Below are 13,232 nucleotides of genomic sequence, written 5' to 3'. Positions count from 1 at the left end.
AATTGTTAAGAGCATCGGCTCTACAGTGAGAATGCATGAGTTGAAATCTTTGCACCATAACTTACATTATCAGTAGTTGCACAGTAATAATCAATTATTTTATTCTCTTGGTTTCTCAAATTCTTTTTTTTATATATATATACAAGGAGATAGTGTCTGTGCTCTGGAGCTAACATTGGAGAAACAATGTTGTGAAAGGGGAAAACAGCAGGCTTTGGAGCTGGATATAGCAATGAACATTTGGATTGCCCCATTATGACTGTGTAACCATCAGCAAGCTTTTTCCTCTCCCTGTTCTCTCTTCTTCTTCTCCACTCCGTCTCCTCTTCTTCCCACTCTTTCTCCTCCCTCTGCTTCTCCTTCTTCTTTACTTTTTGGGTCTTCGGTTCCTCACTGGTAAAATGACAATAATAATAGTTCCTATTTCACCATTGTATGTTGGCTGCCTGACACATGACAGGTGGTTCAATAAATAGCAATGATACAGTTCATTGTTCTTTCAACCCTTTGAGCTGCATTTTCTTCAGCTGGGTAACAAAGCACTAGCTCTGTTCCTTACATTCATTTGCTTTTAAAGTACCCTATACCCAGGATTGAAGCAAATCTAAGGAGAATGATTTGGGGAAATCATAATCAATAGTAGGAAACAGAACAGTTATTTGTGCTAAGTATTAAGAAATGTCAAAGTTTTCACTTGATATTTGATTTTTTCCTCTATAACCCAGTGATGATTTCTGTCTGTTGATTCGTCATTTAACTAATCATGGACTATATTAGTTTAAATGAATAAAAATATTGATAGTTTGATTAAAATAATAGAATCTATGTTGTGTCTGTGTGTGTGTGTGTGTGTGTGTGTGTGCGCCTGACATTATATTCTGTTTAATTTTTTGGCTGTGCTAATTTGTGCTTGAAAACACAAATGAAAAATTAAGTTTTACTTCTCAGAAGAGGTCATATGCTATTTAAATAATTTTTTTAAACTTTGTGTTTCTTGATTTATTTTTTCCAAATATTTTCAAAAACCACAAAGCAAAAAAGATAAAGCTTAAATTCTATTACATTAGTTTTTTAACATGGAAAAAATTAAAAGCATTTACTTCAAAGTGATTTTTTTGAACTTTGGTTTCGTGGTTGTTGAGAATTAGATCAGGATGGCTGTTAGTTGTTCTTAATAATGAACTGTCTATGTTAAAGATAAATTGGGATTCGAAGGAACAAATTAAGCCAACTAATGAAAAGAGTTTTGACTTTGTCAAACAGAGGTCAAAAGTACCTCACAGTGTTATAGTCATAACACACAGTAACTTTCTACTATACACACTATTAATTCCAAGGAACAGAGAAATTAACAGTAAAAAGCAAGGACTAATTACCTTACTGGGTGACTGTGTCTCATAACTAGCTTTTCATCCATAACTAGTTTAACTGCAATCAATGTAACAATCCTCCACTTCTAGCAAAATGCCTTTGTGCTAGGAACATTGTAATCTTCATCAGAATATGTAAAGCAACTGAGTAGCACTCAACATGTCTCCAACTTGGTATATAATCTTACTACCATTTAGAATGATTTCTCCCAGTAAAATCTTAGTAACCTTTTCTGATATCAGAGCTTGCCTCTGTGAAATCTTTGTTGACTTCTTGATCCTTCACTCTACAATGTTCCTTTAGCTGTTTGTGATTCCTTTCATTACTGCATCTATTACATTATTCTGATCTATTCTCTATCTATCTAATCTATCTATCTATCTATCTATCTATCTATCTATCTATCTATCTATCTAGTTTCTTTACAAGACTAAAAAATTCTTACAGCCAAGAAATGAATGTACTTACTTCTGATTCTTTCAATCCTTAGGTACAAAGTTTGGCATGCATTCATTCATAAAAGAAATATGTGTGGAGGACCTAATATTTTAGACAACGTGATAGGGAGACAGACCATTAGACTATCAAGATGCATTATTCCTTTAATAAACTGTTGAATTAAACCTGCTATTTTTTGTTTCTTTTGAGACAGAGTTTCACTCTTGTTGCCCAGGCTGGAAGGCAATGGCGCAATCTCGGCTCACCGCAACCTGCACCTCCCAGGTTCAAGCAATTTTCTTGTCTCAGCCTCCCGAGTAGCTGGGATTACAGGTGCGCACCACCACACCTGGCTAATTTTGTATTTTTAGTAGAGATGGGGTGTCTCCATGTTGGTCAGGCTGGTCTCGAACTGCCAACCTCAGGTGATCCACCCACCTTGGCCTCCCAAAGTGCTGGTATTACAGGCATGAGCCACTGCACCAGACCTAAATCTGCTATATTTTATCTAGGAATTTCCAATGAAATTTTAAGTAAAAATAGTTTGTAGATTTTTACTTGCCCTGTCTTTGAGGGGTTTTAGTGTCAGAAATTATGCAAATCTCACAAATAACAAGAAGATAGGTTCAGTCCCCATACCATAGCATCAAGTGTAAATAGTATCAAGTGTAGCTAGTATCAAGTCTGTTCCAGTATGAAATAGCAGCCCAGTACACACTTGGCAGAAGAGTGGATGAAAAATTAATAATCATAAATATATAAAGAATAGCCCACAAATAAATGGTTGAATATAACATTTAGAGGTATGTGGTTCTCCTTATGTAATTAAGAATTGTAAAAAACACAGTTTAAAACTTTAATTTTCCTGACAATGTTTTAAAGTATTATTTGTCTTCACTGGCATTTCTCACAGGACAATTTGGAGCACTTTATGTCTTCAGTTTGGCTTCTCATAGAAGGGTCACTTTAGTTGGCCACATAGATTCCTACATTATTGTCACTTGACATTAATCAGGAAAACATGAACTTTCAGAGAAAGTCTTATTTTGGGAGGTTGAAGTCTATTACTAAATCCTATTTTAGGATATCCAAACTATCCAAACACTTTTCTTGTGTACTTGTAGCTTTTATTCTCACACAGTTTTATAAAAACCAGTTCATAAGGCATTTAGATAATTACATACTCTTTAGTTTGTTACAGGCCTAACCACTCCTTACTGTATTAAACCAAAACTCTCTCCCCCTAATTGTTAAGTTTTTGGGCCTTGAAGGCATTTAGTCTTATGCTACTAGACTTGGTCGAGATACAGTTTTATTTTCTTTTATTACATTGTTGAGTAAGGAATTTTGTGGTAAATTTAGAAATGAAAGTGGGTTATAGTGTCCTTGCATTGGCCTTATTATGCTATGCTGTGTTAAGTCAATATTACGTTAGTCTTACCAAGCAAGTTGAATTACTTTAATTATTTTATATCTTTCTGAAATATACAAAAGGCAAATTTGTTATTTAATTAGAGTTTCATGAAATCAACCCATGTGACTATCCAGGCATTATGTCATTCTGAGGTAGATGTTTACTTTTTTTTTTTTTTTTTAGTTAATGCACTGGTAATTAGTTTTTTGAAGAGTACCTACTTATTTCTGAGCCATTTTTTCAAAAGTCCTATTTGTGTAGGTAGTTGTTTATTATATATAAGTGTTTTGTCCACTGAAAAATTATTGATAGGATGTTTAGTAATGTTAATCTCTTCAGTGCAGTGTTTATACGTCTTTTATTTGGGGTGGTGGACTCTTCTCTCTTTTCTTATAACTGCACTTCATAAATGTTAGTCAATATTACATGTTCAAGAATCATTCTATCTATTTTATTGAAGATTTTAAAACATTTTATTGTCGATTTTTATTCCTTCATTTTACTTTATTTCTGTTTATTTTATTGTTCTTGTAGCTTCTTTGAAGGAAAAACTAAAATATTTGTTTCTATATAAGATAATATTTATACATTAAAAATAAATAAAATAGTGAGAATATGATCAATATAACAAATAGAGAAGAAAAGATAAATCATTAAACAAATTTTAAAAAGTGTGTTTGTATTTATCTCCAGATCTATCTATCCATCCATCTTTCAATTATCTATAAGAATAATTGCCATTTGAAAACTGGGACACAGATTGAACTTCAAAAAATAAAATCCAGCTAGATGATAATGAAAAGAAACACAACTACATTTAAAAAGCTGAAAAATGACTGACACTCGCGGAGTAAGAGCATATATCAAGAGAATAGTAACAATAAAATCAAATGTCACCAGGTTAATATTAGGGAAACTAGAGGGAAAGAGGAATACTTCATACTAGTAAATGAACTAACATGTCAGTATAATAATCATGATCTCTATGCATTTTTAACAAGCTTTAAAATATAGATAGCAAAAAAATGATAGAAAAGAACTGAAAAATCCATAGTCAAAACATAAGTAAAGATATACAGTATTTAAGCCAGGCAAGGTGGCTCACGCCTGTGATCCCAGCACTTTGGGTGGCCGAGGCAGGAGGATCATTTGAGGTCAGGAGTTCAAAACCAGCCTGGCCAATATGGTGAAACCCTGTCTCTACTGAAAATACCTCCCCACCAAAAAAAGTTAGCCAAGCGTGGTGTCGGGCGCCTGTAATCCCAGCTCCTCGGGAGGCTGAAGTAGGAGAATCTCTTGAACCTGGAAGGTGGAGGTTGCAGTGAGCCAAGATCACCATGCTACAATCCAGCCTGGGCAACAGAGTGAGACTCCATCTGAAAAAAAAAAAAAAAAAGATACACAGTGTTTGACTATCATATCTGACATTCTTTAAAAATATGTACAAACCAGACCGGATGCGGTGACTCACTCCTGTAATCCCAGCACTTTGGGAGGTTGAGGTGGGCAGATCACCTGCAGTCAGGAGTTCGAGACCAGCCTGGCCAACATGTTGAAACCCTGTCTCTACCAAAAAGTACAAAAATTAGCCAGCATGGTGGCACATGCCTGTCATCCCAGCTACTCAGGAGGCTGAGGCAGAATCATCACTTGAACCTGGGAGGCAGAGGTTGTAGTAAGCCGAGATTATGCCATTGTACTCCAGCCTGGTCAACAGAGTGAGACTCCATCTCAAGAAAGAAAGAATATATATATATAGAGAGTATATAATATATATAATGTATATATTATACATATATAATACATGTCTATATGTATACACACATACACACACACAAACCATATGCCCAACAGGAAAACAAATATCATTTTCATGCACTTGATACATTGACAAAACTTATCCACACAATTTAGCCACAAATGACATCGCAACTTTTTGCCTAAAACCAGAAATCAGGCAGGACACATTTGTGGACAATGCTGAAATAAAATTAGAAATGAAGAACCAAAAATAATCTACAGAATAAAAATTACCTAAAAATCTACATCCTCTTTTCTAAATAAGTTTTGTGTTAATAAACTAAATTTATAAACTAGAGAGAAACAACAGTGAAAGCATGACATGTCAAAACCTGTGGGGACAGGTTCTTACTGACTGTTCTTACTGAGGCACACTTGCCAGTCACCTTCTGGGTGGCCCACAGACCCTTCCTACTTTTGGCACCTACCACCTTTGAACTTGGAGTTCCCCAGGACCTCTTTTTTCCTCCCATGTGATTGGGCTCGTGCATACGTTTAGCCTATGTTTTCCTTAAAGGAGATCCTATTTTCTATCTTTACTGAATTCTTCAACTACGTTACAATATGTGTTAGATGAGACATGTCTGTTTTCTATCACTCATTTGAGTACTAGATAGGAGCTAAGGTTGCAGTACGTGCTGTCCTTATTTTTTTCTTTTAATCATTATAAAACCATAAGATGTTAGAGTTGACAAGATTTTTATAAATCATCTTGTCTAAATCCCTTATTCTACAGACGACAAAACTGACTGCAAAAAAACGTGAAGAGACCTGCCTGAGATTACCTGCCACTCGGTGTAAGGCTGCGATAAGAGCTCAGCTCTCCACACTGATAATAGCCCTCTTTTCTCTTTACCATTCCACTTCTGTCTGTACACAAAATACTCATTCTTCAAAGAACTCTGTGGACAGTTTAGACCCTTATATTGAGTATAGACAGTTTGAGTGAATGATTGATCCATTATGTATGGTTTCTGCTAAATGATGATAGCAGAGAGACTCCTGAAAATCTTCATGTATTAATAACATACTTTTGTAGCTGTGGGGAAAGTCCAAAGATTATCTTATGAAGTCCTTTCATCAAGTGTGAACAGTAGATATTATTCACATTTTACAGATACAGATGCTAGAAATCAGCAAAACTAAGTGCCTCATAGAACTAAAAACCTTGGCCAGGTGTGGTGGCTCACGCCTGTAATCCTAGCACTTTGAGGGTCCAAGGTGGGCAGATCGCCTGAGGTCAGGAGTTCGAGACCACCCTGGCCAACATGGTGAAACCCCCCACTTCTACTAAAAACACAAAAAATTAGCCGGGCATGGTGGCGGGCACCTAATAATCTCAGCTACTTGGGAGGCTGAGCCAGAAGAATTGCTTGAACCCAGGAGGCACAGGTTGCAGTGAGTCAAGATTGCACCACTGTACTCCAGCCTGGGCAACAGACTGAGACTCCATCTCCAAAAATAAATAAATAAATAAATAAATATTTTTTTTTAAAAAAACTTGAACTTGGGGTTTCTGACTCCATGTTCAGAGTCTTGACATTTACCTCATCTATGTCAATGTACCCTGTGTTCCTTTTAGAATATCCTCGAACAGAATCTGAGTGGGAAAACAGCTTTGCCCTGAAGATGTTCCTCTTCCAGTTTGTCAATTTAAACAGTTCCATCTTCTATATCGCATTCTTTTTGGGAAGGTAAGTCAACTTTTTGTACATTATCTTCACAGAGTCAAAAACGTAGTCAATAGTTTAATTGACAATTACTGTTCTCACTCATGATTTCTGACAGCCACCAGCAGTTAAAGTTGGCACAAAAAAATAAATCCTATTTGCTGCATTTTAGTTGAAATGTGCCTGTTTCATCATCAGTAACAGTTTTGTTAAAGAAGAAAAGAATTTTTGTGCAACCTTGGGTTATAATTCCTTAACGTGGAAACTCCTATCATCTTAACATTTTTCCACCTTTAATGCAAAATACGAAAAAAGCAACATAGTAAACTAATGATTCTGCTTTGCCATATGCTTAGTACTCCATCCAGTGCCGTGGAAACTTACTGAAGATAGAAACATTTTGGACCAAACAATGCAATACATTATTGTAATAGTCATTAACTAGGTCAACAAAACATTAAGACTCTATGTGAGGGTCGGAAACATCATCCAGCTGGTTTGTCGGTACTTTCCTGACCCATTAATTCACGCACCACTTTTTCCTTTGTAAGTCAGATACTTTGATGTTTAACATAGCAGAAGTCAACTGGGGACAGAGTGCACCAGTGAACATTTATGTCTACCCACACATGCACTCGTCGTGATGCCTTAGTAGATGTTCTTCAGTGATCCCCACTTAAATGCTAATGAACTAAAATGTCTTTTTACAGATTCGTAGGCCACCCAGGAAAATACAATAAACTTTTTGATCGGTGGAGACTGGAGGAAGTAAGTAACTTTGGGAGTGTGGGTGCAGGAATGGGCACGGATTTGAGCCAGTTCCTGTGGGAGGAAGGGAACTGAAGAAAGGAGAAGTTCAGGGAAGTCTATGGATATTGAAGACACATTGTTCAGAAAGGAAGCAACCACATCTTTTCAAAAAAGAGGGTGAACTGAAAAGTTAAACCTCAAGATTCTCACCTCAGCTCTCTTTACTTTTTTAATCACCTTAATTTCTTGTATTTACAGACCCCAGGAATTTAGCTCCAGTAATTTTCCTTCTTTTATTGGAAATTATTATTATTTATTGGCTACATTTTCAAACTTTTAAATATGTTAGGTTTCCTTTTAGTCCAAAAGACATCATACTGGAAACACCAACATGTAATTATATAAAAGTACCTGCCCTAAGACTCATATTTCTTTATTGATTTACAATATGTTTGTTGTAAATATGGAAAAACTGCCCAGGAGTAGCATTACTGGGTTACAGGATAAGTATATTATATATTTTCACTGCGACTGAGAAATGGGCCTCCAAATGCCACCCCTACCTAGACTGTATGAGCCTGCTTCTTCAGTATTTAGCCAATGGTAGAATTTTCACCATTCTAATAGCCAGTGATTTTAGTTTCTGTAATTATGAATGACATGGATAATATTTTTCATATTTTTCTTGAACATTTTAGTTTTCTGTTCATAGCCTTGAAGAACAGGGCATAACAATAAAACACAACTAATATTTTATCTTTGGAGACTGACAGTCTATATTCTAATGCTGCCCACCCAGATGTGTGATTTAATATCTATAAATCTCATTTTCTTCTTTTGTAAATTGGTGATAAGAATGGCTATCTTGCCTGGCCCTGTGGCTCACACCTGTAGTCCCAACACTTTAGGAGGCCAAGGCAGGAGGATTGCTTGAGGCCAAAAGTTCAAGACCAGCCTGGGCAAAATGATGAGACCCTGTCTTTATTTTAAAAATTTAAAAATTAGCCGGGCGTGGTGGCACGTGCTTCTAGTCCCAGCTACTCAGGAAGCTGAGGTGGGAAGATCCCTTGAGCCCAGGAGTTCGAGGATGCAGTGAGCCGTGATTGTACCACTGCACTCCAGCTTGGGTGAGAGACCAACACTGTCCCTAAACAACAGAAAAAATAAAGAATAGCTATCCCAGTACTGGTGATTGGTGTATTAAATTAGATTGTGCATGTAAAATAATAGTTATAATTAATGATAGCCATTATTACAAAATTTAAAAAGTGTTACAGTTCGTTTTAGGATATTTGTGAACTGGCTAACCTAGACTTGTGAATCTTCTACTACAACTATATCATATCTCACATTAATATTTTATGTGAAATCAATATTAAAAAGTTTTTAATAATAGCTAAGATTTATTGAGGGCTTACTATATGCTAATGTACTCCAGCAATTGTTTCTAAGTGCTCTCTGTATATTAATGCATTTAATCCTCAAGTTCTATCATTATATCCATTTTATAGATCAGGAAACAAAGTCACAGATGTGCAGTTCCTGCAACTGCAAATGTGATTTTCCTACAATTGTACAAACATACACACTGATGAGGTTATGATTTAAATCTTTTCAGTGTCGCTTCAGAGTCTGTGCTCTGAGCACTGTGCTTTCCAGCCACGATTGGAATGGCGTGTAGGTATAATCAAAGACATAATGAAAACTTATTTTGCTGAGAAATTGCTGTCTGATTGCTGGCTCACACGTCTATGTTGGATTTAGAGTAAGCATACTAAAGTAAGTGAAGGAACCTGGGTATTGGAGTCTGGTAGTTCTTTCTGTCACTTAGCTTTATTATCTACAGAGTGAAGATACCAACAACTACCAAGGCAGGTTCTGACAAGGAGTAAGAGAAAAATACATGACAGCATGTAGTTTGGCTTGTCCAAGGTCATATGATCTTGAGTGGTGCAATTGGAATGAATACTTATGTCTTCTGCACACTCACTCATGCCCTTTTGTACATTCTAAGTATGGGCTCTTTCTACCAAATGAAATTTAAAGTTTTGATAGACTGGCTTTAGTGCAAGGCCATCACTATGTGAATGGACAAACCCATAAAAACTGTTGGACCCCCTTCTCTTCCTTATAAATCATAAAGTCATCAAGGCTTAATTTCAACAAAAGTGTAAATGGCCTGTCTTCCAGCCACCCCATTTTGGCCTATCCTTTGTAGGTAGCAAACCAATCACATGATCCTATATGATCATCTTCTTTTTCCCATCCCACAAAATAATATGTTTGTGTTAAACCCACACTTTAAGGCAGCAAACACATTGGTAAATGGAATTCATCCTTAGTGTATTATAAAAGAGCAGTGGATTAGGGTACTGGGGACAACTTTCATTTCCACAGCACTAGTCAACACTGCATGGCCTTGGGCAAGTCAGCTTGCCTCTGAGTTTCTACAAAAATGAAGAGCTTCAGCTTGCAGCTGTGATCTGTGATTTGCCCCTGTAGCTTAATAATTATTCTGCCTCAGTCATTCCAGTGAACCCATTTATCAGATATATTTGGGAGAGTTCAGGAAATCCTAAATTCATCCTGAAAAAAGAGGTTTGCTTCAATGGGCGAATTTAGACCTCTTCATGCAGTAAGCATGACCATTTGCAAATCCTCTCTCAGGCTCAGATTAGGGAGTCTTAAATTACTGGGCTGGAACAGGAAAAGCAGGCTCTTAGTGTCTTAATTATTTGTTCTCTTTGAAGTTCCACTAGTACCAATTTGATAGCAATAGAAACTGTGGATCAAAGTGATAGAGAAGACTGTCTTCCTTATGAGCAGGACATGTACCCATTTCTAAAGAAACAGACCCACGCCCTCCCACCCAAATACTGCAGTGTTTTCAAGTAAAACACATTGGTTGTGATTTTCATTGAAATCACGTTTTTGTTTGTGTGGGGCTCTAAAACTAACATTGAAAATCTAAAAAAGCAGAAAAGCACAGGAAAAAATAGGATCATACTGATGAATTATTTTTGTGGTGTTGCGTTATCACTTAAAAATACATTATAATATATGTAGATACTTCCTCTCCAGGAGGTAGAGTTCAACGCCTCCCCACCATCTTGAGAATGGGCTAGACTTAGTGGCTCCCTTCTAAAAATAGAACCGAAAAGGAGAAGAATGAGAAACTTTCCAGTGGAAAAAAATTGGAAAACACTATATTAACCAATTAACACCACCAGTGATGTCATGTGCTTCCCATGTATCCCTCATACGATGTGAGGAAAATAGCACTTCACCTTTGTGACTGGTCTCTCTAAAACACATAATCCTGGTCTAAGCGTAAGAAAACCATGAGACAAACTTAGATTGTGGGACATTGCACAGGATACACATCCAACAATCCTCAAAACATTTAAAGTTATTAAAAACTGAGAAGCTATTCAGACCAGAGGAGACTAGGGAGATAGGAAAAATGAATGCAATCAGGTATGTGGGCTTGGATCCTGGAGCAGAGAGAGGAAAACTGGTGGAATCCAAAGAGAGCTTTGCATTTAGCTAATTGTAATGTACTAATATAATTTTCTTAGCTTTGTCAAATATACCATGGTAATGTACAGAACAACAGCTAGAACTGGATAAGGAGTGTATGAGAACTCTGTACTATCTTTGCAAGTTATCTATACATCTAAACTTGTTCTGAAATAAAAAGGTTATTAAAAATAATATGTTATGAACATTATGCCATACAATTAACTATTTTCTATTACCTGATTGTTAATGGGTATGTAATATTCCATAGCATTCATTAAATGCGATCGTGCCTAACACAGAGCCTGGCAGATAGTAAGTGCTCACTAAAAGTTAGATTTGTTGTTAGTGCTATTATAATTTTGATCAATATTTCATTATAATTACTGAAGAATTCCCTCACCAAGTGCCCTCATACATGCTGTTTCTTTCTTGTTCTTGTTTTCTTAATGCACGAGGTGGTGTGACCCAGCTTTAAAATTTGCTGTACAATTTAAAGCTGGGCATGTCTGAGCCTACTGGGAAGAAGATCAATACCATTATTGCTCTTATGTTCTATTTCAGTGTCATCCTAGTGGCTGTTTGATAGACCTCTGCCTCCAAATGGGTGTCATCATGTTTTTGAAGCAAATATGGAACAACTTCATGGAACTGGGATACCCGTGAGCACATTATTTTCAAACTTGCCTTATGTCTAGTTACAAAGAAGAAAACTAGAGGTGGTGTGAGTAGTGCTTAAGAATTTGGGCTTGATAATCACACAGGTGATGGCTCAATTCCTGTTTCAGAGCCTGTTTTCACTAAGAAGGTATCAACAATAGATCTACCCCAAGAACAGCAGTAAGGGTTAAACAGAATAATGAATGTAGAGTAGATTCTAACTTGTTTAATGCGTTAAGACACTTGTTACTAGTTTGAAAACATGAATGACATTACAGGTTCTTGAATGTAAAAATAATTTTCTGGGATGTTTCTTTCACTACCAACAGACCAAGTTCGTTGTTTAATAAAGACAGCCTTCATTCCTCCCAAAAGAATAAAGCAAAGATCAAATCCTAGATGAGAAGCCTTGTACTCTTTGTTACAACGAAGAAAAAAAATGTTAGAACAGGACTGATTGTACTAACGTCAAAACAATAGCACTTTATTTTCATTATTTGAGACGTTTTAGCTGCCTGTGCAATGCTTACAGAGGTGCTGAATGCTCACTTTCACATATATTAAAATACGCTTTCCTTTAAAATATGACAAAACACTGGGTATTTAAAACAACGTAATATTGAGGCTTTGAGTCTAATCAACTAAAAACATGACTATTTGAATAATTTCCTGACTATTGGGGAAGAACTGGTTAGTTGTTTGGTGATATAAGTAGCTTGGAGTTATATATCAACTTATATTCTTATTTTTTTCTTTTGGCGGTACACATTTTATCAGAACATTCCTGAACAAAGACCTGGGGGTTGTAGAAGTGATATTAACCCTGCAGTCTGCTATAACATATTGTGTTAATTTACAGGCAGCCTTAGAGCATAGGCTGTGGAATTACCCAGACCTGGTTTAAATTCCTTCTCTCTTCCTTGCTAAATTTGTTTTATATTTCCTTGACAACTCTAAGGCTTTTTTAGTCCATTTATAAAATATAGCGTATTTATGAAGATTGAGATGACCCAATGCTTTTTAAACCTTCATCATAAATGACAGAACCTTTTTGTGAAGAGAGTTTTATACAGACTTAATATTCAAAACAAATTTAAGCAAATCTCTCCTAAACAAAGAGGATGGAGGATTGGGGAGCCCAGTTCATTTGTGGTATTCCTTTCATATTCTTGGGGCACTTCTTTAAAACAGGGTTTAGGAAAGAAACAGGAAATTAGGTGTCATTGTTTGAAAGAAACAGGAAATTAGGTGTCAAGTGCTTAGCACAGAATGTAACATGCTGTGAGTAGTCCTTAAGTATCAACAAGATGATGTAGGGGTCATTGCAGTATTAAAAAGTTCTTTTTATTGTCACTACTCATGGACTGCTACACTTGCCATGCACTTTAGACAGAACATTTTCATTATAGCCTTGCCCTAGGGGTCAGTCTGAATCACATATATCAAATCCTAAGGGTACCATGGCACATCCTACCCTTCCCGATACCTAGGCAAAGGCTTTGTTAAAGAAAAGTGAGCAGGAGTAGTCGAGCCATTAAAGCAAAACTCTTGTAAACCACAATTGTCTTTCTTCAAGCAAAACTTTAAACAGAACCAAAGTAAATATAATA

General features: G+C 36.3%; 1 protein-coding gene across 2 annotated transcripts in view; it reads left to right on the top strand.

Annotated features, from left to right (window-relative positions):
* Positions 1 to 13,232, top strand: part of LOC105463297 (anoctamin 3) — a 485,486-nt gene that overhangs the window by 449,705 nt on the left and 22,549 nt on the right. For both annotated transcript variants that reach the window (XM_071074951.1, XM_071074952.1), the window contains 3 exons: positions 6,606 to 6,717; positions 7,404 to 7,461; positions 11,527 to 11,624. In XM_071074951.1, coding sequence (XP_070931052.1) covers positions 6,606 to 6,717; positions 7,404 to 7,461; positions 11,527 to 11,624 — 268 coding nt within the window. The remainder of the gene's footprint in view (positions 1 to 6,605; positions 6,718 to 7,403; positions 7,462 to 11,526; positions 11,625 to 13,232) is intronic.

This window comes from Macaca nemestrina, chromosome 12 (genome assembly GCF_043159975.1).
Source record: "Macaca nemestrina isolate mMacNem1 chromosome 12, mMacNem.hap1, whole genome shotgun sequence".
NCBI lineage: Eukaryota > Metazoa > Chordata > Mammalia > Primates > Cercopithecidae > Macaca > Macaca nemestrina.
The sequence above is the reverse complement of the archived record's forward strand: the minus strand, read 5'-3'. Positions and strand labels throughout refer to the sequence as shown.